This window comes from Syzygium oleosum, unplaced genomic scaffold (genome assembly GCF_021117445.2).
Source record: "Syzygium oleosum isolate NSW1041296 unplaced genomic scaffold, Sole_v2.1 Sole_v2.23, whole genome shotgun sequence".
NCBI classification, from domain to species: domain Eukaryota; kingdom Viridiplantae; phylum Streptophyta; class Magnoliopsida; order Myrtales; family Myrtaceae; genus Syzygium; species Syzygium oleosum.
In genome coordinates, this window is record NW_026607507.1 from 3,095,532 (window position 1) to 3,118,684 (window position 23,153).

General features: G+C 41.1%; 3 protein-coding genes across 6 annotated transcripts; 2 read left to right on the forward strand and 1 right to left on the reverse strand.

Annotated features, from left to right (window-relative positions):
- Window positions 1–169: 169 nt before the first annotated feature.
- Window positions 170–5,934, reverse strand: LOC115682811 (protein CONSERVED ONLY IN THE GREEN LINEAGE 160, chloroplastic). 3 transcript variants are annotated; one of them, XM_030607155.2, is made up of 10 exons: window positions 5,540–5,934; window positions 4,615–4,664; window positions 4,415–4,493; window positions 4,228–4,323; window positions 3,896–3,976; window positions 3,696–3,787; window positions 2,655–2,747; window positions 1,246–1,314; window positions 751–940; window positions 170–445 (listed from the first exon to the last, which is right to left on the reverse strand). In XM_030607155.2, the coding sequence occupies exons 1-9, from the start codon at window positions 5,855–5,857 to the stop codon at window positions 784–786; spliced, it is 1,035 nt and encodes a 344-aa protein (XP_030463015.1). In that variant the 5' UTR covers window positions 5,858–5,934; the 3' UTR covers window positions 170–445; window positions 751–783. The 3 variants fall into 3 exon arrangements, with proteins under 3 accessions (XP_030463015.1, XP_030463016.1, XP_030463014.1); XM_030607156.2 differs by having other exon boundaries at window positions 170–461; XM_030607154.2 differs by lacking the exon at window positions 170–445 and having other exon boundaries at window positions 634–940.
- A 4,354-nt stretch (window positions 5,935–10,288) lies between these two features.
- LOC115682812 (14-3-3-like protein D) lies at window positions 10,289–13,794 on the forward strand. Of its 2 annotated transcripts, none has more exons than XM_030607159.2 (7): window positions 10,289–10,455; window positions 11,141–11,447; window positions 11,569–11,656; window positions 12,479–12,588; window positions 12,683–12,831; window positions 13,254–13,324; window positions 13,407–13,794. In XM_030607159.2, exons 1-7 carry the CDS (start codon window positions 10,389–10,391, stop codon window positions 13,407–13,409), a joined length of 795 nt encoding a protein of 264 aa, XP_030463019.1. In that variant the 5' UTR covers window positions 10,289–10,388; the 3' UTR covers window positions 13,410–13,794. The 2 variants fall into 2 exon arrangements, with proteins under 2 accessions (XP_030463019.1, XP_030463021.1); XM_030607161.2 differs by having other exon boundaries at window positions 13,272–13,324.
- A 1,460-nt stretch (window positions 13,795–15,254) lies between these two features.
- Window positions 15,255–16,477, forward strand: LOC115682777 (uncharacterized). The gene is made up of 2 exons (XM_030607109.2): window positions 15,255–15,812; window positions 15,896–16,477. Exon 2 carries the CDS (start codon window positions 15,927–15,929, stop codon window positions 16,332–16,334), a length of 408 nt encoding a protein of 135 aa, XP_030462969.1. The 5' UTR covers window positions 15,255–15,812; window positions 15,896–15,926; the 3' UTR covers window positions 16,335–16,477.
- The last annotated feature ends 6,676 nt before the right edge of the window (window positions 16,478–23,153 follow it).

Below are 23,153 nucleotides of genomic sequence, written 5' to 3' on the forward strand. Positions count from 1 at the left end.
TAAATGAAAAAGTCAATGCATAGCCTGCTGAAGTATGTCTGAGCCCATTATATTTAAGCAGCTCAGTGCCAACTTTTGAGATTCGACCAGGAAAAATAAAAGTATGTATCTTGGTGAAGAAATGAGTACAATGACAAGAAATTGCACCGAATTTTCAGATACTGGAATATTCGTGTCTTCATGTTGGAGACCACAGGCTAATTCCAACAAATTTCATTAGCATAAGGGGCAATCAAGTTTGCACAATCGGTTCATCAAGAAAAAAGTCAGTTCGCGCAATCAGATAAATGACAGATTTATTTGCAGTTATGGGTCACAACATGCTCTGTGCAGCTCGGTTGACTCTCCTTCTTGGGTAGGCGCTCGATCATAATCATTCCGTAAGAATTACTGCAGTCAAGCCGAAACCTACCAACCAGGTTCTGTCACTGGGAAACTCTGTTAACTTCCATAGAAAAGGCCTATGGAAATTAGATTATGAGGACAATCTCCATGTTAGTTCAGTAATGCAAGATAAACTTCTATTTGTCCCTTTTTTTTTTACATAAAGGTATTGGCATCGACAATTAATAGCCTGAGGGAAATTCGCTGTTCGACGCATAATAGACCACGAGTGAAGATTAGACAAGCACAGAGGGGAAAGTAGGCAGATCGCATAAATATAATATGAAGTTCTAATTTTAAAATGATGACAGTTCAAAGCTCTCATATCGACACATGAACCATTTCTTAGATCAAAACGTAACATACCCCCAAAAGCAGCTCTGGATTTGTAAGATCTGCTTAAGAAGATGATTCATCTGGGACTTCGGTATTTTTCGTGAGAGTGCTGACTGAATCTTCAATAGCTTGAACAAATGTAGCAATTTTATAGGTAAAGAATCCGACTAACATTGGTATCAACTCCAAATGCATTGTTCCGTATTCTGGAACAAGGATCCTGCGCCCAAGAGCGATTAGGTTAAACACGATAGAGGAGTACAATACAATTTACTGCTTTGCCAAGCAAATTAAAAAATTACAAGGGTGTTAGTGTTACTTAAGATACACCGGCAGGTTGAATACTACAAAAGTGAAATCTAGTAAAACCACAAAGACGAGTTTTCTGTGAAACTCAAAGCGCTAACTTGTCAAATGGAGTATATTTCACCGATCTACCACAAAGACGAGCATTCCAGTGGCAACAAGCCAGCTCGTCCTAAAGAGAGTAAGCCTTACACAGAGTAAGCCAACAAAGTTACTTACCCATTCCACCGATTGTAGATCATGACTAAAACAACAGGAACTAGAAGCCTCGGCTGTCCAATTGCACCTCTGCAAGTAAAGTCTCCGATGATAAGAAAATGCATTCACATTTCAGATAATTAATCAGCACAACAATAAAAAAGTTCATAAGGAGACTTAGGGTGCGTTTGTTTCAGGGAAAGTGTTTTCCGGGAATCCGTTTTCTGGACTTTCACCTATTTGGTTCGCCGAAAATGATTAGTCAACTGAAAACACTTTCCGGTCAAGGAAAACATTCATGTATAAAATTAGGAAAGTGAATTCCCTAATCTAAAAAGGTGAAAACACTTTCCGGAATTGCATCCCTTTACTTTTTTAATATTTTATTCTTTTCTTTCTTTTTTATTTTTAAAAATAAAAACATTTAAAAATTCGATTTTTTTTTTTTGCCTGAGATAAAATCATGAAATTGAAATCATTTTCCAAATGAGATCCAAACACCAGAAAATGTTTTCGATCACATATCACCAAACAAAGGAAAACTAACTATTTTCCTGGAAAATGATTTTCCGGAAAACATTTTCCAAAAATGTTACATTTTCCGTAAAATAAACGCACCCTTAAGTTCAGAAAGAAAAAAAAAAACAGACTACTTTCAACAATACAAATTCCACTGGTGTATATGGGGAAGGAAATACTTTTTAAATCCGCATAGTTTGCCATGTTAAAACAATTAATTCTGGAAGCTAAGTCATAAACTAGGAACCGTCCTCAGTGTTTCAGTAACATTTGAACTTCACTATAATTTTTATGGGGCCTAACATGGCACAACTAAATCAGCAAAGCCCAGTCTAAAACGCAAGAGCGCCCTATGTCTTAAGCAGTCTCATCATGTAACTTACTATTAACAGCTGCAAAATATCCCTACAATTGAAATCACAAAGCTAATTGTACAGTGTTGCCGTCAACTTGAATGGCAATACCAACATGAAGACTAATAATGTCATTGGAAAGATAAACCCCAAGCAGAAAACACATGATCACATTAACACCAGTTTTGATGAAATATATATGCATAGAGCAATCAGTCATCATGATCATAATTCAAATTTGTTAGCTTGAATGAACCAAATGACAATTTGCACAGGCAGCTTATGACATGGTAATTAGGAACACCTCTGATCCAAGCAGTATCTGTTGTACATAGTTAAAACTACATCTGATGATATCACTAAATCCACTATTAAAATGTTTTTTCCATCAATATTCACACATGGTGCTCCTACATATGATACTGACCAAACTACTCCAGCAGCTAGCTGCTCTGCCAATGACCATCATAAGTAGTGGGAACAGATGCACTGCATCTTAATGGTATTTGCCATCAAGTGTAGCTCAATACACAGTCAAACAAGAGATCAGATACATACTTCATCAGCCCCTTAGCACCATCTGCCATGGAATCCACACTGCTCCCAAGCATCCTTACGTAAACCAAGGAACCAAGAAACCCGGCACCAAAGCTGAAACATAAGCAGAATGTAAGCACAGAGATTTGCTTAAGAAGGTTTTTAAGCAATTCAGTATTATCAATATGTGTAGCCCATATCCCTGAAGAAAAAAACCGTGTATAGCCCATATTGCAAGATTAAGAAAAAGTGAAGAAATTCCAGAGATAGACGCGCCGTATAGTAATCTCTTTAAATGCTTAACTACTGATTTATAAGCCTCTTCCTTAGAACTTTCGGAGCAGTAAAATATCACTCATCATCTCTGCTACTAAGTATCATCATTATTGTATGCAGCTAGTCATTGACAACAGCAGTCAAGCAAACAGTCCATAGACCTAAAGGCAATAAATAACTAATACTATGATCGTGAGCTTATTTTTCTTAACCATTTGTAGAATCCTATGAACTCACTATGGGTTAAAAGCCCCAACAACCAATGTATGCATTCCTTAAACACCGCTCATCATCTCCAATACTAAGTATCATCATTATTGCATGCAGCTATTGTTGACAACAGCAGTCAAACAGACAGTCCATAGAACTAAAGGCAATAAATAACTATTACTAAGATCGTGAGCTTATTTTTCTTAACCATTTGTAGAATCTTATGAACTCACTATGGGTTTAAAGCCCCGACAAGTTTCCAATGTGTGCTTCGTTTATATAAGAACTTGGTTGAAGATGTCTCAATAGAACATAACTCATATGGACTTCAGAAACACAGAATCTTGAAGCATCGACCCATTATTTCACAACAGAATGTTTGGAATTGGAACCATACATTTAAATGCATGGAATTTATTGATGAAGCATATGAGGATACATTTAAATGCAGAAGAATATGTGGCCGCAAGTAGGTATTCCAAAAAGAATTTTGACAAAGAGCAAAAAGTCAAGATAACGATAAGCCAAAAACATAAAAAAATAAAGTCAACACGGATATTTAGAAGATCCACCAACCTAGCAGCAATTTCGGGAGAATAAGAAACATAAGCTGAGACAAGACCGATACCACCTATACCGAGAGTGAGGACTTGCAATTTTTTCTTTAACTGTAAAATGAAAATACGTCACAAACAAGTATGAGATAATAATATCACCATGAGAGGTACTCCAATAGCTACGGCCAAAATAAGAAATTTAGTAGCTACTCAATACACCTTGTAGTATTGCTCCCTTGACTGAGCAGCTAATACATTTGGGTCACCTCGAGGTCGCCTCAACTCGCGGAACATGACATCCTATACACAAGCTATATTAGAAACCCAACTCTAACAATACGTACAAAATTCTGAATTGGAAGTGAAAATAAGAAGAAAACAATTTGCGTTTAATCAAACCTAAGTTTGAAAGTCAAGCTTTGACACGAAATAAATGAGACTCAACAGAGTCTTAATGGATCAGGCAGGACTACATCAAATATGACCCTCAAGCCAACAGATAGCACATCAGAGACAGCTGAGATTGAATTTTGATGATAAAGATTACTTACACTTCCCCCAGTAGCAGCTTTACTTGCTCTATCCCACTTCTCTTGTTCACGGCGTGTTGGCACCAGTCTCCATCTGGGTGAAGCACTAGATTTGTCCTGGTCCATATTATCCTCGATTAGAACATGAAAGAGTTATAAGAAACATAAAACGAAAATATATTACGTATAAGTGCCGCAACTATCTTACTTCCATGGGGCCCACAACTGGCTGTTTTGTCACTGTCTTTAATGGTCTTGTAAGCTCTTTGCTCAAATCAACTTCGAGACTGCAACAACCAATTAACTTTCCAAAATAAAATTTCCCATTACACCTTTTGTATTAAAAATAAGCAAGTGCACTGAGGAAAAATATAAAGTGAAAGTTGCAAGGAAGGAGAAAGAGCCAACCTGTCAAGGTTCATTACTCTGTTTAAGCTCAAAAAGCCAGAAGGCTCTTCCTGTAAACGCCAAAAAAGAAATGATGTTGGAGCCATACCATGCAACAAATCCACAGAAAAAGTCCGCAAATTAAACCTTCTATCTGCAGATTCTATAGATATACCGAGGCCTTTGGCCACTAAGAGCATTTCTTGCCGAGATGCTTGTAGCTCTTCATCAGCTAGGACAATTACTTTCATTCATAGATATAACCTAAGTAGTCTCTCCAAATCATTTATTGATAAGTAAATTAAGGTCAGAAATGAACACATTCAATCCAACCTCTTTTGTCAATTCGTCTTTGCCCAGATGGTCCCATTCTTTTCATTTTCTATTTAGATACTGTGGTATTTCTTTTTCTTTTCCCTTGATTCAAAAACTGTTCTCTCCAGCCATCACATGATGCCCTCAAAAACAAAAGCCATCAATAATTTGTGCTTCATTTTGCTGACTTGAATCCTTGGACAGCTCGAGTTTTCTTTGCCATGCTCGGTTCCTCCTTTTCCCACTCAAACATGACAACTTAAGCGTGTTAACCTAAACCACCTTGCGAATTTGCATCAACTCATCACTCAGCATTGATATTATCGGATGAGTACACGCCAGCAGAATTGCAAGGCACGCCATAGATACTGAACAATGCCCAATTCTATCCAGTCAACCACACCACCAAACCAATTCTTTCAGATGTGTAAACTGAATTTCCACTAAAAGGAAAAAGAAAAATGGAGCGGCACTCTGGCAAGGCAAGGCCACGCTCTGACCAACACAAGATCACATTTTTCCAACGAATTGATTCTCTAAGCAATAAACAATCAATCAGAAACTAACCATCGGCAATCAAACTTCAAAAAAAAAGAAAAGATAAAGCACAAATTGAGCTCAACGCACTTACCTTCACCGGCGACGACTCGATAGAAGAGGCGTCCTCCTCCTGGATCATCCTCTTGAACCGGCCCACGAAGTCCTTGTTCCAAATGAACTCGTCGGAGCTGAGCGGATCCTCCCCCTCGCCGCCCCAGTACTTCCGGAGCTTCGTCGCCGTCGGGGGGCCCCCGTACTCGCCGGGAGCGACGCCGGTGGACCACTTCATCGGCTTCTTCCTGGGGAGTATGATCTTCGTCGTCCGAGGGCTCGGCGCGGGAGGCGTCTGCGAGTCCGGAGAGACGGGCGTCGCGGCGGACGTCACCGAGACGTAGTTGAGAATCGGCATCGCCGGCTCCAGAAGAGAGGGTATCCCGACCCAATTACTTCCGGCCGCCGCCGCCGCCGCCGTCGACGATGGACGAAGGAACTTGGAAGGGAAAGAGAGCGAGAAAGTGTGGGAAAATATCAGAGAAAAAGAAATGGTGGTGGAGGAGGAGGAGGAGGAGTAGTTTGTGTCCATTGCGAATGGTAACCATTACGGAGGAGTAACCGTTCCGCTCCAGAAATCAAATTCTTGCCAGAAATTAATTTCTAGAGAAAAAATCTGTTTGATAAAACATGACTAATTTTACTTCAGAAATTGATTTCTGGAACAAAAATCTGTTTTGATTTGTTGATTTTTTTTGCACCTAAAAAAATTTAAATTTTACTCAAAGTGGGTGGCCACATGTATTATAAGCCATTTTGTAAAGTTTTGAAATTTTTGATTTTTTTTAATTTTTTTTGGGCATCTAAAAAAATTTAAATTTCACTCAAAGTGGGGTACAGTATTCTAAGCCCATTTTGTGAAGTTTTGAATTTTTTTATTTTTTGGGCACCTAAAAAAATTTAAATTTTACTCAAAGTGGGTGGCTACAGATATTCTAAGCCATTCTGTGAAGTTTTGAAATTTTTTATTTATTTTTTATTTTTTTGGGCACCTAAAAAAATTTAAATTTCACTCAAAGTGGATGGCCACATGTATTTTAAGCCATTTTGTGAAGTTTTGAAAATTTTTATTATTTTATTATTTTTCTTTTTTTTTGGCACCTCAAAAAATTTAAATTTCACTCAAAGTAGGTGGCCACAGGTATTTTAAGCCATTTTGTGAAGTTTTGAAATTTTTGATTTTTTTTGGGCACCTCAAAAAATTTAAATTTCACTCAAAGTGGGTGGCCACATGTGTTTTAAGCTATTATGTGAAGTTTTGAAATTTTTGATTTTTTTGATTTTTTTAAAAAAAATTCACCAAATTTCATATTTTCCCGAAAATCTGACTTTTTTTTATTTTCTGGAAATTTTTATGAATTTTTCTAGAAAATTTCAATTTTTATGCATTTTCTAAAAAAAAATTTTGTGAGAAAATAGTGAGAACGATTCGGAATCAGAAGCTACAAAAAGTAGCTTCTCTTTTCTTGCCAAAAACTCATTCGGAATAAAAATGCATTCGAATCAAGAATGCATTCTAATCAAGTATTTTTAACAAACGCATTTTTATTCCGAATGCAAAATCGCTCCGTAATGCATTCAAATTTTTTAACAAACGCCATTCTGTTCCGGAATGCATTCCGGAACAGAATTTTTATTCCGGAATGCATTCCATGCGCACCCTAACGTTCCACATCTGTTTCCCACTCTCGCTTTGTAAAAAATGTCCCAATTTGTACTACAGAAAATGACGCGAACAGTTTATTAGGGGTGATCGGTTCTCGATCCAGTTCGATTTCAAGGTGAAACCGGAAAACGGACCGAGAGAACCGGTTTCAAATTTCGGGAACCGCGGACCGGATTGGTTGGTTCTAGGACCGGAAACCGAACTGGACCGCCGGTCCGGTCCGATTTCAGTCCGGTCCAATAGAGCCGGTTACTTAGAGTTTAGTTTTTTTTTTTATTAAACACCTAAGGTTTGGTTCATATTTTACTAATTTTTGTCAATGAAGTTCACTTAGGGTTTAATTCACATTTTACTAATTTTTATCAATGAATTTATGATAATGAAGTTCACTTAGAGTTTAGTTCACATTTTATTAATTTTTTAAAGAAAAAAATAACAAAAATATATATTAAATAATCGGTCCAGTTCCCCCTTGGAACCGAGAACCGGACCGCTTGAAAACCGGTTCCGCTTTTAGGAACCGGGAACCGGACTGATAGTCCCGAGAATCGGACCAAACCTGTTGGTCTGGTCCGGTCCGGTCCGATTCTGGTTTGGGCGGTCCAAGTTGCTCACCCCTACGGTTTATGAATTTTGATGTTATCTTTGAATTTTCAATTTGTCCAATGCGATTCTTGAATTTTAACTTAATATGTAATGTGATTCACGGACATTTTATTTGTTTAATATCGTCCTTGAGATTTTAGTACATATTAAATGTAGTCCATGAACTATATGAAAATATTCGATGTAGTGACTACTGTATGAAAATATCCGATATAATCCTTTTATTAATTCAAGTTCAGGGACTACATTGAATAAATTAAAAGTTCAGAGAGCACATTAAACATTCAGCTAAAATTTATGGACTAAATTGAATGAATTAAAAGTTCAGGAAGCACGTTGGGTCATGGTTCAGGGGCTGATTGTCGCCCCTAAACTTTGTAAAATGTCCCTTTTTATGACGTCATCAAACAATATGACGTCATTTTTATCACCACGACACGACGACGACGACGGCACGGCGCTTGCGTAAAAGCGGAACGTCGCTAATGGCATTCGCATGATTCCATCGTTCCAACAGCACGACAGTTAACGTGGCGTCGTTCGCCGATTTGCCCACTTTCGAGATCTTCCTGCTTCGTTCGTTCCTTGGGGATTCTTTTAGAGATGAGTCCCCAGCGCAGGAAGCCTCCCGATTCGCCCTCGGACTCCGATCTCTCCCCTCGCTATTCGTCCGCGTCCTACGGTCCTGGACGTGATCGCCGCCGCAGATTGTCGTCTCCGGACTCGGCCCGTGGCGACGTCGACAGCGGTTACCTCGGTTCGTCTCGGTCCCCGTGCGAGTCCGGCGAAGATGATGAGTACGAAAACCCCGCTTCCGAAGATGTCGGGACGCGCGGCGGTTCGGGATCCGTCCCCATGCGGTTCCCCGAGCCGAAGGTGGCCGGTGGCAGCAAAATCGATTCGAAGGCCTCCTCAAATTTGCCGAGATTTCCACGGGCACTGCCTTACGTGCATGTCGCGCCGATGCCCGTGTTCGGCGGTGCGTCTGAGGAATGCCCCGTCGCGCACTTGAGCCGGTTCACCAAAGTCTGCCGGGCGAACAACGCGGACTCCCCCGACACGATGATGAGGATCTTCCCCGCGACGCTGGAGCGCGAGGCGGCCCTGTGGTACGACCTCAACATCGAGCCGTACCTCTCGTTGCTCGGGTGGGACGACGTGAAGGCCTCCTTCCTGCAGGCCTACCAGGAGATCGAACTCCAGGACCAACTGAGATCGCAGCTCGCGGGGCTAAACCAAGGGCGCGACGAACGCGTGCGCTCCTACTTCCTGAGGCTCCAGCTGATCCTCCAGAGGTGGCCCGACCACGGGCTCCCCGAGGGGCTGATCAGGGGGATCTTCGTGGACGGGCTGAGGGGGGAACTCCAGGAGTGGATCGTCCCGCAGCGGCCCGAGTCGCTGGACGACGCGCTGAGGCTCGCGTTCGGGTACGAGCAAGTGAAGGGCGTGAAGGGGTCGGCCGACGGTGGGGCCGGCGAGTGCGGGTTCTGCGGGGGGCCGCACGGGGAGAGCGGGTGCGAGGTCAGGGAGAGGATGAGAGGGCTGTGGCTGGAGGGCAAAGAGAAGAAGATGAGAGTCGGGTTGGTGAAGGAGAGCGAGAGCGACGGCGACGGTGACGGCGACGGCGACGGCGGTGGTGATCAAGGCGAGGAGGTCGGGAGGTCAGTCTCGATCGGAGCAATTAGCTTGAGGAAGAGCAGCCAGTGCCAGTGTTGGAAGCATCAGTGCTCCAAGAAGAGGCTGGAGAGGAGCAATAGCCTTGCGAATAGTAGTAGGAGCATCAACGTGGAATGAGTGAATTTAACTTTTCTTTTTTTCGGTTTCATTTAAAAGGGAGTTTTACTTTGATCGTATGTTATAATGATGTTCAATTGTTTATTCTATTCTTTCATCCAAACTTACAATTAGGATCTATGTTCAATTTCTTTTTTATTATTGTATGGTTATTTTTGAGTAAATGACACTGATAATTTTCGAACTTTGGTCTAATATGCAACATGAACCTTGAACTTCAAATTTATTCATTATAGTATTTGAACTTTAAGTCAATATGCAATGTTGTTCCTGGATTATTAATTTGGTCAATTTGGTCCTGGACAGAATGAAAATGCTCAATGTTATCTTTCCATTGGACTGTTTGAAAATGTTCAATATAATTCAGGGACGATAATGTACATTTTCATACAGTCATGGATTAAATTGAATAAATTAAAAATTCACGAGTGATATTATATATTGAGTCAAAGTTGAAATATCACATTATATAAATTTAATATTATGAAATTATGATACACATTGAGCCAAAATTTAGGAGCGCCTGTGCTATTATTCCGCCGTTTTTCTATCTTAATTATAGTCCCCCGTGACTTCAAGGACACACTCAACTTTGGCATCTACACGTGGAAGGCTCCGACTGGGCTTCCCTTCATCTTCTGTCCTAAAAAGCAGCCCTCCCGACCACAGTCCTGCTGTTCACTCCAAGCTGTCCTCATCATTTCTCGCAGAAAATCAATTCGAATTCGATTTTTGATTCCCCGTGTCGATCGATCGATCCATTCGTATACCAGTCCATCTGCATCTCTCGCTCTCTCCTTCGCCATTCCTGCCAGATCGAGCTATGGACTCCTCCCGCGAGAGCCTGGTCTACGTTGCGAAGCTCGCGGAGCAAGCCGAGCGCTACGAGGGTCAGTTAGGGTTTTCTGCTGTTTCTCTTCGTGCTGTCTCTCTTTTTTTTTCTTTCGATCCTTGCCTTTTCCGGTTCGTGATTTCGTTGCCCCGTCAGCTTGAATTTTGGCTTGAGGCGCCGCCTTTGATCTTTTTTTGGCCTCAACCGTTGTGTGCTTGGCGCGCGATATCAATTTTACTACTAGCTCGAGCTTTAGGTCGTTGCGAATCAGAAGAGCTTCAATTGCAGTCGATCGGTTGGTATTTGAGTCAATTTGATATCTTTAGTGAGTTGGGCATGATATGCTTTTTGGGCTCGTCGTCATGTATCCTCCTCGGATTATAGCGTATTCTGCTGCTCATGTCTCGCTGCTGAACATTGTGTGTAGTGATGCTAGTTGCGATAAGATCCTTGACCTTACTATTCAGTGTCGTTTTTTCAATGAAAAGTAGCTTGTGTGATGGTGGTAAACCGTTTCCCCGTCTGCTCAATGGCGTGTAATCAAGATCCTGTCGAGTCTCGACATTTTCGTGACATGGGCTATAAGCTTGTAATGATCCCGCGTTGAAATATGTTAAATTTGTGATCGGGTATTGGCGTGTCAGGTGATATCAGGGGTGCACTAAATGCCTGTCTCCCTAAAAGAGTTGCTTCTTCTTTTCTTGGTTCGCGTTCTACCTTTCTGATAGTATTTGTGTTTGTAGAGATGGTGGATGAAATGAAGAAGGTCGCGAAGCTCAATGTTGCACTGACTATTGAAGAGAGGAACCTGCTATCTGTCGGGTACAAAAATGTTATTGGGGCTCGGAGGGCATCGTGGAGGATTCTGACTTCCATAGAGCAAAAGGAAGATGCGAGGGGGAACGAGATCAGCGTTAAGCGAATCAAAGATTACAGGAAGAAGGTTGAATCGGAGCTTTCCAGCATCTGCAGTGATATCATGGTTGTACTTGATGAGCATGTCATTCCTTCAGCATCAGACGGTGAATCCAAAGTTTTTTACTATAAGATGTGAGATATCATATGTTGCTAGTAGACAACTGTTCCCCTGTTTCTGGGGTACGGCTTTCTATGCAAAGAGATGACTAAGAATTGAGGCATCCATGTGTTTGGTGGAACTTGGCCTTCACAGGAAAGGAGACTACTACCGCTATCTCGCAGAATTTAAGACTGGTGACCAGAAGAAAGAGGTTGCTGAACAGTCAATGAAAGCGTATGAGGTTTGTAGTTAGTTTTCTTTTATATCTTTGAGTATGCTTAGTTAACAAGTTTCTGGACCCTCAACTTTCAACGTTTTGCTCTTCTGGGGCCACATTGGATGTTGGCATACTTGGCTATGAGTATATTTTTCCTCATCTCTTTTTAAGTCCCAGATTGGCATTTGGAGTGGAATTTGCCGCTGTGTATCCCAAAAAGGAAGTCTTCTTTGGCAACAGGATGGTTAATCATTCTCCATATGCTTACGATCATACTATTTCGGTGAATTAACCCATTGGATGTGTAATTGTTCAACTAAGGAAGTGGGGAAAACGTAAGGAGAATGCTGGTTAACCAAGATCACCAAGTCTGTCCTTGCTTTAGAATATTTCATTTGGAAGTCTCTGCTATAAAATATGTGCACTAGTTCATTCGAGGAATGCCAGTGGCATTCCCTATTGAAGCTTTACTATCTATTGTTTGCAATAACTCTGCTGGTATCGGACAAACCACTAGTTCTGTTCTTTCTTAAATTTGTCGTGAGATGATTTAAATTAAATATTTCTTTTTCTTTTTCCATGAGACAATTTGAGTGAAATTTAGAATCTCTGCTTTCCATCTAAACGAGAATGGAAGGCTTCTTCTGTCTGCTTGATAATCTGAGTCTTGGCAATGATCGACCTAGTACTCTATTTAATGCTAAGATGTTCTCAGGGATTGTCAATACGAATATAGCTGCCTCATCTTAATAATAGTGTGTCCAATTGTTGTTTTAATGCCTGATTCAATTCTTTCTCGCTTCTCCTTACGCTCTACTTGCTCTGTTTTTGCATGTACCCAATCAGATGGCTACAAGTATTGCAGAGTCTGATTTGCCTTATACACATCCCATCCGCCTTGGTTTGGCTTTGAATTTTTCGGTGTTTTACTATGAAATCCTCAACTCAGCCGAAAGGTTTGTGAGATGGTTATGAAGTTTAGCTTGATGTTTATCTCTCTGTTTGACTTTTTCTGATTTTGCTTCTTCTTTTTTTTGTCTTTTCTGCCAGGGCATGCCACATTGCAAAGCAGGCATTTGATGATGCAATAGCAGAACTTGACAACCTCAATGAGGAGTCTTACAAAGATAGCACTTTGATCATGCAACTTCTCAGGGACAATCTCACATTGTGGACCTCTGACATCACAGAGGAAGGAGGTGAGAATTTAACTTGTTATAAATGTAAGATGAAGCAATTCTTGTTTGATTTGTTGAATGATTTTTTGGATTTGTTTCACTTATATGTCATTGTCTTCAAAAGTTGGAAAATGACAATCGTACTCTAATTGCAACTTTGTTACATTGGATCAACTATCTCCTTTTCTTTTTTATGTGAGGGCAGGGAGTTTGATGGGTATGATATTTGTGTAACATTTAATTGTTTGAGAATCGTGCTGTCAGGCAAAGGGACAATTCTGTTTTGTTTCCCAATTTAATTGATTATGCTTTTTCTGTGGTATCTGTTTCTAGGAAACCAATGTTGGTTTTAATTGTTCAATAACCAACTTGAAAAATAAATTCTGAACTCTAAATTTCTCTCCACTTCCCCTTTCATTCATCGTTTGGATCTTTATTTTCAGTTTTCCATCTTGTAACAGAAGATGCACAAAGGGTAAATGGCACAGCTAAAGTTGTTATGGAAGAAGGAGAGGTAGGCAGTCCATTCAATCCAGCTTTGTGGCATAGATGAGTTCACACTTCGTACTCACCATTTGGCTTTTCTTTTTCTGCAGTAAAACAGGTGTAACCTTGAATCCTATGCCTTGCAGTGAAACTCGAATGGAGCTCAAAATATGCATAGTTGGAGATATAAGCTTATTCCAGTGTACTCTGTCATTTTAAGTCCTGTACTGAGTACTCTTGATTGGTTGTGGTCGGTCGGGTTGCTTTTCCTCAGGTTTCTCCTTTTGGTCATGATGGATGAAAATTGGTTTGATCTTTATGGTGCTTTTCCTACTTTTAAAATTTATACTACGTTCATGGTCGATTGTTCTGTATCCTTCATTTTCTTGGTCCCATGTTACTCACAATGTATTTGGTTGCTTCTACAACTGCCTGTCAAGTTTGTACCTGAATCCTATCAAATTAATATGCTATTACTGTGTTTGATTTGCCCTTTAATGGAGACCGGATATGAAACTTCCACTTGTTCTGCAGCCCAACTCTTGTTTTGAATTATTTTGTTGAATTGAAAGTGAGTAATGGAAATTTCTGGTGCTCTTCATGGGAACCATGTCGTCCATGGTTCTGTGCGTGCATAATCACAGTAACTGTTTATCAGATGGGAACATGCACCTTTTTCATTAGGGATCTGATATATAGATCGATGCTTTCATTGTAAATTTGTGCCTGGAGAAGTGCGAAATTTTTTTCAGGGAACTACCACAGAACCACTTGTTGAATTAGTCAATTCAATAGCAGCTCTGGGGATAAAGAATACACAAGATGCCTCCGGATCAATCCATTTGACAGCGCAGGGAGTAATATGAACGTCCAATGACCTTAACTAGCGAAGAACTCTGCATTTTATTTGCAGTAGCTACAGATTCTTATTCAAAAGTACGTGTCCTAGCGAGCTCCAAGGAGAAAACTTGGGGTTGGTCATCCTATGCCATACCCCAACGTGAATAGCTAAGCCGTGGAGTTTAGATAGCTGTGGACATTATTCTATTGCTTAATGAAATTTTTATTGGTTTTCGATAGAAGATTGTGTCATTAAATGAGTCTAGAGTCTACTACTTATGGACATGCTATTCTCTCTTGACTGTTGTGCGAGATATGGGGAGAAGAACAGCAGAAGTGTCAAAACTTGTGTACGGCGCTCACTTTAGTGCCAAAAGTTTCTTTTGGATCACTTTAATGCCAAAATTTTTGAAAAACAATCACTTAAGTGTCAACTCCGGTCAATTTGGCTGGAAATCCGACGTAGCATTTTTTTATTAATTTTTGAAGCCGATGTGGCTCGCCAGAGGTTGAGTCAGCATGCTCAGTCAGCATGTACACATCAAAACGACGTAGTTTAGCATGTAAACTTGGATTTTTTAAATATTTTTTTTGAATTTTTTTTCTTTCTTTTCTTTTTTCTTTTTCTTTCTTCTTCTTCTTCGGTCACCGCCGGTGATCGGAGGCCGGCCGCCTGGCCTCAGTGACGGCGAGGCCGGCCTCGCCGTCGCTGGGTTTGGCGACGGTGAGCCTCGCCCGGCCATGACGAGGCCGGCCTCGCCGTCGCTGGGTTTGGCCGGCGAGGTCGAGCCTCGCCCGGCCATGGCGAGGCCGGCCTCCGGTCATCGGCGGTGACCCAAGGTAGAAGAAGAAGAAGAAAGAAAAAGAAAAAAGAAAAGAAGCAAAAAAATTTCAGAAAAAATATTTAAAAAATCGAATTATACACGTGGAAATGCCTCGTAGACCGATTTTTTTTAAAAAAATTCCAACTTGGTTTAAAATTTTAATTATAAAAGCCACGTATTAATTTGGTCGGAATTTCTCGCCGTTGGCACTTAAGTGAGCCGGCGAAAACTTTTGGCACTAAAGTGAGCGCCGTACATAAGTTTTGGTACTTCTAGTGTTCTTCTCCCGCGAGATATGTGTTCTGAGCTTGTTATTACTTGACATTCTTCTGTTTATCATTCTCTAGGCAACGCAAGAACATGACTGGTGGAAAAGTAGATCATGATTCGTGACGATGTTACCTTACTTTTAGACAGTGACTGCCTTTCACTGTATTACTTTTATTCCAGAGCGCCATGTACAGCTTTAAGTGATAATTGTGAGGGTAAGGAGATTCACAAAGAAACATTTAGGACAATGGGGAAATATGCCCACTCTGGATGGTGAAGCCAATGATAATTTTATGAGATATTACTTGTACTAACCGGCATATGCATCTAATCATTGGAATTAGTTTAACTTAAAAAGCACCATCCAGTACATAAGTTTCATCGTCTTGTTTTAGAGGGACGGCGGATATTTTGATGACCATGTTTGATATGATGAGTAATTGTGAAGACAAAAGCCTTTGGACAGAGGGAAAGCGAAGAAGATCGAAACAAAGCAAACAGGCGAGGATCACTATGGACACTTCACCTTGGTTTCCTCTGCTAATCTTGTCTCTTCCATGCCTCAACTCATCAAACTAATGAGTATAAATTCGCCATCCACATTGTCTCAGCTCATTCGCTCAAGAATTTATTTTCTGACTCCTGATCTTGCGCTCTCAAGTCAGAAACAACCAAAGAGAAGGAAGTTGTTGAACAATGGCGGAGAAGGAAGGAGCCATCGTGAAGAAGGGCCAAGAGGAGGGACTCAAAATGGCAATCTCTCTCCTGCAGAAATTTGAACTCCCTCTGGGGCTCCTCCCACTGGCCAATGTGGTGGAGGTTGGGTATGTGGAGAGCACGGGGTACATGTGGATTGTCCAGCAAAAGAAGGTTGAGCATCAGTTCAAGATCATAAGCAAACTGGTGAGCTACGACACCGAGGTCAAGGGCTACATCGAGAAGGGCAAGATCAAGAAGCTCAAGGGCGTGAAGGCCAAGGAGCTCATGCTGTGGCCGCCGGTGTCGGAGATCACTGCCGACTCGCCGGCTGGGAAGATCCACTTCAAGAGCCTTGCCGGTATCACCAAGAGCTTCCCTGTCGAGGCATTTGCTGCTGGCCAGTGAATTGAGTGTCGATGATATGGAAGTCAATGTTTATTTCTATTTTGTTGGGTAAAAACAATTAGAAGCCTCCTATTATTGGGTTTAATACATGGAGGGTTCTTTTTATATAATTCTTTCCCTAAGGGCGTTGGGTACTTAGGAGTGAAGAAAAAAAGTGTCCAAGTTTGCCTGTTTTGATCTAATTACTTTTTCATTGTTATAGTTAGGATTTGCAATTTTCATGATGAAGTTGTTTTTGGTTCTTTACTTGGTAGTGTCTTGTCGCAACAATTAATTTCAGAAACGGGTGTCTTAGCTTTACACAATACAGGATATTGGATGAAGGTTTCGGGGAAAATTTGTCCAAAAAATTCTAAATCTATTATACGGTAGCCATTGAGTCAACTAGTGACGTGAAATACTATATCCAAACCAATTATTAAATTTTGATAGGAGGTGATAAATTTGTTAAGTTTTCGTTTATATTGATAGTCACTCTCTTTGCGGAGAATGACATTGGCTTGAGAACATATTCTGAGTGTGTGTAGCTCTCATCATGTATCGACCTAATTCGGGATACTGAAAATTATGTAAACAAGCTGAAATTAATGAGCTCAAGGTTTCATTATGCGTCGACCTAATTCAGGATACTGGAAATTATGTAAACAAATTGAAATTAATGAGCATATATCTTATGTAACAGCCCGAATTTCGATGTAATTCTGGGATCAATAAAATTGACAATATTTCGCGTTTCATTTTAGTAAGTCTTGCCAAGAGCTGATCACTCTTGGGATACTAACCAATATGGTATGACTAATTAGGAAACGGTACGTGGACCAAGGACCCGATCGCGAAGCGGACACCGATCACGAGAAATGATGAGAGAATATTATGAACCAATGTGGATCGCTCTTAGGAAAGGTGACGGATTTGGTTTGGCCAAGGCCAACGATGTACAATCGGATCGCAGGTGGTTCTGCATGACCGAGAGTGCACGTGGCCAACCAGTCCTGAACTTAAACCGGACGATCGTGACATCTGGGATTGGTGATAATTTCTCATTCTCTTAATGATCGGACCGTTATGACTCGGATAACCCTAGGTCGATATGCGTAACTTCTAAACAGCCGCCCGTTAGTGAGAGATCCTGAAATTGGAAATTGAGCGAGTTTTGATCACGAAATTGGGCTCGGATTTCGATGTCGATTTTCGACGGCTTAAGAGACTATTTTTGGGAATCCGACGTCATATTATGCTGGCCACGCATATTTTGAGTTAGTATGGTTGAAAATTGGAATTTCGGTCCGGGGGTGAAAAATTACGATTTTGCCCCTGTGGACACCGATGTTGGATTTTGAGGCCGTTTGAGGTTATTTTTCGAAACCGATGTCATTTTGGGGTGGCCACGCACATTTAGAGTGGTTTCGATCAAAAATTGGAATTTCGGCTCGGAAGTGAAAAATAATATTATTTTATTCCCGAAACTTTGCAGTCGATTTTCGAGGGCTTAAAGGGCTATTTTCGCGATTCCGACACCACATTATGTTGGCCACGCACATGGAGGGTTGGTACGGGTGAAAAATGGAACTTCGCCCCGGGACCGGAAAAATGACGCTTTTGCCCCTAGGCTAATTTTTGGTTCCGAATTTTGGGGGATAATTAAGGAAATTAATTAAAATTGGACTTATCCTAATTATTGCAGCAAAGGACCAAAATGCCCTTGAATTATTGGATAAGATTTAATGGTGGCCCTTGGATGAGGGGCAAAATGGTCATTTTGGGCTAGATTTGTGACACTTGGCACCCTAGACCCTAAAATTTGACCAAATTAAATTTGTTTCTCTCTCTCCTCACCCTCACTCTTGGCCAGATCTCTCTCTCTCTTCCCGATCACTCTCTTTCTCTCATCTTCTCTCTCGGCTAGGCCTTGCCGGAGCAAGCCGCCGGCCACCGGAGTGCCGCCGCCGGCCACCGTGCCTCCCCGTCGACCACCTCAGTCCCCAGCTTCAGCCGTGCCCCTGTCCGACCCCTTTCCCTCTTCCTTTCTCTCTCTTTCTCTCCCTTTTTCTCTCCCGGGTTAGCACCGCCGCCGCGCCGGAGCCCCCACCGCCGCCGCGCCGGAGCTCGTACGGCCGAGCTGCTGCTACTGTGACGTCCCCGACGTTCGTACGTCACTGTTCACCACCGTCCGTACGGTGTCCGTACAGTGTCCGTACGAGGTGTCCGTACGTCGCCGTCCGTACGCCGCCGTCCGTACGTCGTCACCGGGAACGCCGCCACCGGTTCCACTGTTCACCAGTGATTGGCCTCCGTTCCTCGTCGTCGTGACCTTGGATTAAGTGAGTAAAATTCCTAAACCCGGATTAGGAATGATAGTGCATTTTTTTGGACTGGTTTAGGAATACTAGTACATGCTGAGAGGAATTGGTGTACCGATTGGTAGGAATTATTATCGGGAAAAATGTAGTGGATCAATGAGAATTTATTGGGGAGAGTAATTGGATTGATTGGCCAATTTAGGAGCCCATTGGTGGAATTGCCGGGTATGTCCGGGTTGACTGATTGTATGTAATTCGTGCTTAATTGTGATTGATTGAGTACTGCTATGTCGCATGTGGTGTGGCTGATTTTTGTGGAGTGCGACTGGCCACTGTTTGGCTTGTAATTAATTATTGAATTGTGAATCGCACATCGGGCCACATGGTATTAATTGGGCCAATTGAGCACGTGTTGTGATATTGAGTGTTTGAATTTCATTGGTGCTCATGGTGCATTGCATTGCATAACATGGACACGCATTATGTATGCCTAGTGTGAGGCATGTGGGGAAATTGTGCGAGAATGCGTGCCTGCCATGAGTGTGTGATCACCTAAAATACCCTGAAGCGTCATACGCTGGGTTCGGATAATATTGAGTTGCGTGATCACCTAATGACCTTCGGGTCGTGACCTTCGGATCGATACCGTCCTCATGCACTTTGAAGCAGGACGATGCCCGGTACGTCCGGAAGACGACCATCCTCATACACTTTGAAGCAGGCTCTGGTTCGTAAGGAGATCAGTGTTGCGCCTCATGCACTTTGAAGCAGGCTAGAGACGTTGGGCCAGATCGGTTGCTGCGCCTCATGCACTTTGAAGCAGGCTAGACGCACCGGGCCGTGAATGTTGTTGACTCGAGTCGTCGTAATAAATAATAAATTGGGCGATTGCCAGTGTGGGCCAGTGGGCCGGGAAATGCACGTGACCTGTCGACGACATTTGCATGCATGAACATGCATGGACTGGCATGCGAGTGTGTGAGACTCGGTGCATGAGCATGTGATTGGCGTACGTGTGGTAATGTGTGCCACGTACGTGCCGTGATTATTATATATTGAACTGCCTAACTTGCAGGATCAGAGAATTATTTGATTGTTGTTGCATTATGGTTTCAAATATTTATTTCCGGTCAAGAGATTGCATGCTAGCCTAGCCTAGGTTTAGGGGTTGAACTCATTGAGATTCGTCTCACGGTTGTGTAAACCGAAACTTTTCAGACCCCCAGCCGTAAGGATGCCGAACCCGCCGCTTTTTGGAATACCTGTACAGATACACCAGTATACCAGTACCTACCCCGCAGGAAATGGGGAATCATACGTAAGATACCGGTCCGTGGTGTTTATAAATGTGGGAGAGTACTTTCATCAGACCCAGGAGTACGTGGCATGGTGCTTACGAGATGCAGACGGAAACCTAGGGCAACCCCTTAGGACTTTTGATGTGCCGGTCGACCAAAATGGATTGATGATTCCACGGATGGCTGATGGTGAGATAGTCAATCCTCAGGATGTGTATGACGTAGACGGCATGGATGAGCCCATGCATGGGGAGCCTCAAGTAATCGCCGAAGATCCTGATCAGCTCGAAGACGAAGAAGAGGAATTTGAAGACATGGACATAGATGATGAGGAAGAGATTGGAGAGGTCGCCGAGGTAGGGTCCGATGTGGAGATAGGAGCTGAGGAAGATGACGAGTTAGGTCTTTATCTGGACCCAGAGTTAGAGCTAGATTCGGAGGACGAGAGGATCGCAGCCGAGGATGAGCGAGCACAGGCCATGGATTCGGAGGAGTCTTTAGAGGAACCAGCGGGCGATTCATTGGGGTCCTCAGACCCTGACTGAGAGCCCTAGAGCAGGCCGGTACCCTGGGAAACGAAGACCGTCTCTTTTGAATAGCGTTCATACCCTAGTTAGCCTAACCACCAGTGCCACTTACCCTTTTTGATATAGTGGCAGTTGACTGCTGTAGGTTTTTGGAGTTGTTCAAAAGAATAGTGTAAAAAAGGGTTTTTACTATAAGAGTACAAGTGTATATTCTTATTTGATGGCTGTCCTACCTTGGTCTCACGTGTGTTGTTTTGTACGGGTGTATATATATATATATACACACGTTGTTTCCGCATGTGCCTTATCTCTGATTGGGTGTTGGGTCGGCGACGCATCCTGGGAGCGTTGCATCACAAACGACCGGAGGTGGGATGCTCGCACCTCGTTGGGTACGGGGCGTGACATCTTATCGGCCAAAAAGAAAAAGCGGTGTTCTACAATTAAACTTGATATCGAATACAAAAGTGCATTTGCAGGTTTGATATTTCGAAGCTAATAAAAAAGAAAACTTTATGTTACCTTTCAATCTATTGGGTCTAGGATATCATTTAATTCAACCGACCACCCATATATAGTTGAAATAATACATAAAAATAAAAGCTAATAAAACAAAGTGTTATGTCAAGGCCTTTGAGCAGAGCCATATAACTTTAAAAAAAGAGAGGAAAAAACATCATTTAATCAATGGCGTGTAAAGCCATGGGATTCTTCATCAGGATTATCTGATTATCAACCTTTGAAATATCCTTGTGTTTTCCATAATTTATTGTTAAAGACAATAAGTTTCTTATTACCGAGTTAGTCAATTGATGCTGTAGAAACGAATGATATACCACAAATCTAGAAATACTAAATTCTGAAACACAAGTCACGACTTGCAAACGTACACATTTGTGCAATCGTAAAGAAAATTCACACTAAATATTAAATGATCAAAGGAGGTAGATCTCAGACCAAAATAGATAAAGGAGGTAGGTTGGCTTTGCATGAAAAGTAAAGCAATATTTACAACCAAAAGAAGCAAGAGATGAATATATTCAAACTAAGAAATACCACTAGATAACCTAAATTAATAACTTCTAAATCGAAATAAACAATATATGTATAACCCTAATTAGATCTAAAAGATAAAAGTTGACAAAATTATCCCAACCTCTAAGAAAATTACCTAAAAATTCTAAGATCGTAAAACAAGCAAAATAAATCGTAATCTCGAGACTTATCACCTCCACGTCATTTAGTGTCACTTCTTGTTTAGGGCCTTCGGGCCATCGAGCCATATTATTTTAGCAAATAAATTCTTAAGCGAGCAATGGGTATGGCTAATATCGTTTGCAAAGTACAAAGACTGAGAGGATAACGAACTGATATACATTCTGCGCATCGGTATACGTATTCTTGGGAAACCGAAAACTCATGGAGTTCGATTGCATTTAAAAGAAGAATCGGAAGCCAGAAAAACCCGTGATCAGTCTTTTTCGTTTTTTTTCTTCGCAATACACCAAGAGAAAATTAGATACTTTCAATAATACAAAGGATTAAACTTTAGCCGTAAAAATGTCCACGGGCGTAAGAAAGTATACTGAGAAAAAAAAAAAGACCAACATTATAATCAACCTGAATCCCTAGTGAATTTTAAATTTAAGCATTGTTGTTAGGTCCATTGCCATGATAAGTTACACTTTCGCTGCCGTAGGATAGTTAACTCGTGCATTTGTCATGCATTCAAGGGAAAATTTCAAATAATGACATAAAGTACCATCATTTTCTCAAATAAGGACCTAAAGTGATTAAATACAATTTTTTTAATGGAAAGAAATGTAAAACTTAGGTTATCGAAAACTTTTTAAAGATTATTAGAGTAAGTGCGATATTATCTTTATCTAGATAATACACGATTATCCTAATTTATTGTTTTTTTGGTAAGGAAATCCTAATTTATTGTTAATACATGTCAAGTGCATTTTTCCGTGAAACAACGGGCTTAAAGCCAAGAAAAAGAGAAAAAAGAATCAACACATGGAATCAGTGATAAAATTTGTTGAAATTCCAGACTTATTTTCCATATAAGATGACAAATTTGTTGAATTTTTCGCAACTATTGATAGTCTCTTAGCAAAGAATGACAATATCGATAGTTTCTTTCCTTAGATAAGTTTTAGATTATTTCTAGAAATATTGTTGGTTGAGAACAGTTTGTTTTACGTGGCTCTCATTCATAAGGGGTCCAACCTGATTCAGGCATACGGGAGGTACCCATACTAGCTAGAAATTGATTTTTAAAGATAAAAAAGTTATATGTTTAGATTATTGTAGATAGTAGAAATTCTATAACACCATTACACTATATAAAATTGATGAGCAAATATCATATAGCCGGGAAGAAATGGGGTTTTGTACGACTAAAAAAAATTGATAATGAATTTAAAATACGCATCGTGCTGGTTTCATATTTTAAAGCAAAAAAAAAAAAAACAATATGCCACCTTTCTGTTTGTTGGGTGTAGGATGTCATTTTATTCAACGATTGAAGCTCTTTTAAACTCACTCATATAGAGGGAGAATTATCAAAAAAGTCTTAAAATCATTACAATTGAACCGTTTCAGTCCTAAACTCTTTTTATTTTTGCCAATCGAGTCTTAAAATTTTTGCATTTGTGCCAATTTTGTTCATCTGGCCAATTTTGGCAG

Bases quoted from the DNA above. Each gene is read 5' to 3' on its own strand.
- LOC115682812 (XM_030607159.2), top strand. From the start codon at position 10,389: ATGGACTCCTCCCGCGAGAGCCTGGTCTACGTTGCGAAGCTCGCGGAG. The intron at 10,456-11,140 runs GTCAGTTAGGGT...TTGTGTTTGTAG, and splicing joins GCAAGCCGAGCGCTACGAGG to AGATGGTGGATGAAATGAAG. The intron at 11,657-12,478 runs GTTTGTAGTTAG...GTACCCAATCAG, and splicing joins AGTCAATGAAAGCGTATGAG to ATGGCTACAAGTATTGCAGA.
- LOC115682777 (XM_030607109.2), top strand. From the start codon at position 15,927: ATGGCGGAGAAGGAAGGAGCCATCGTGAAGAAGGGCCAAGAGGAGGGA.
- LOC115682811 (XM_030607155.2), bottom strand. From the start codon at position 5,857: ATGCCGATTCTCAACTACGTCTCGGTGACGTCCGCCGCGACGCCCGTC. The intron at 4,665-5,539 runs GTAAGTGCGTTG...TGGCGTTTACAG, and splicing joins TCGAGTCGTCGCCGGTGAAG to GAAGAGCCTTCTGGCTTTTT. The intron at 4,324-4,414 runs GTAAGATAGTTG...AATATGGACCAG, and splicing joins CAGTTGTGGGCCCCATGGAA to GACAAATCTAGTGCTTCACC.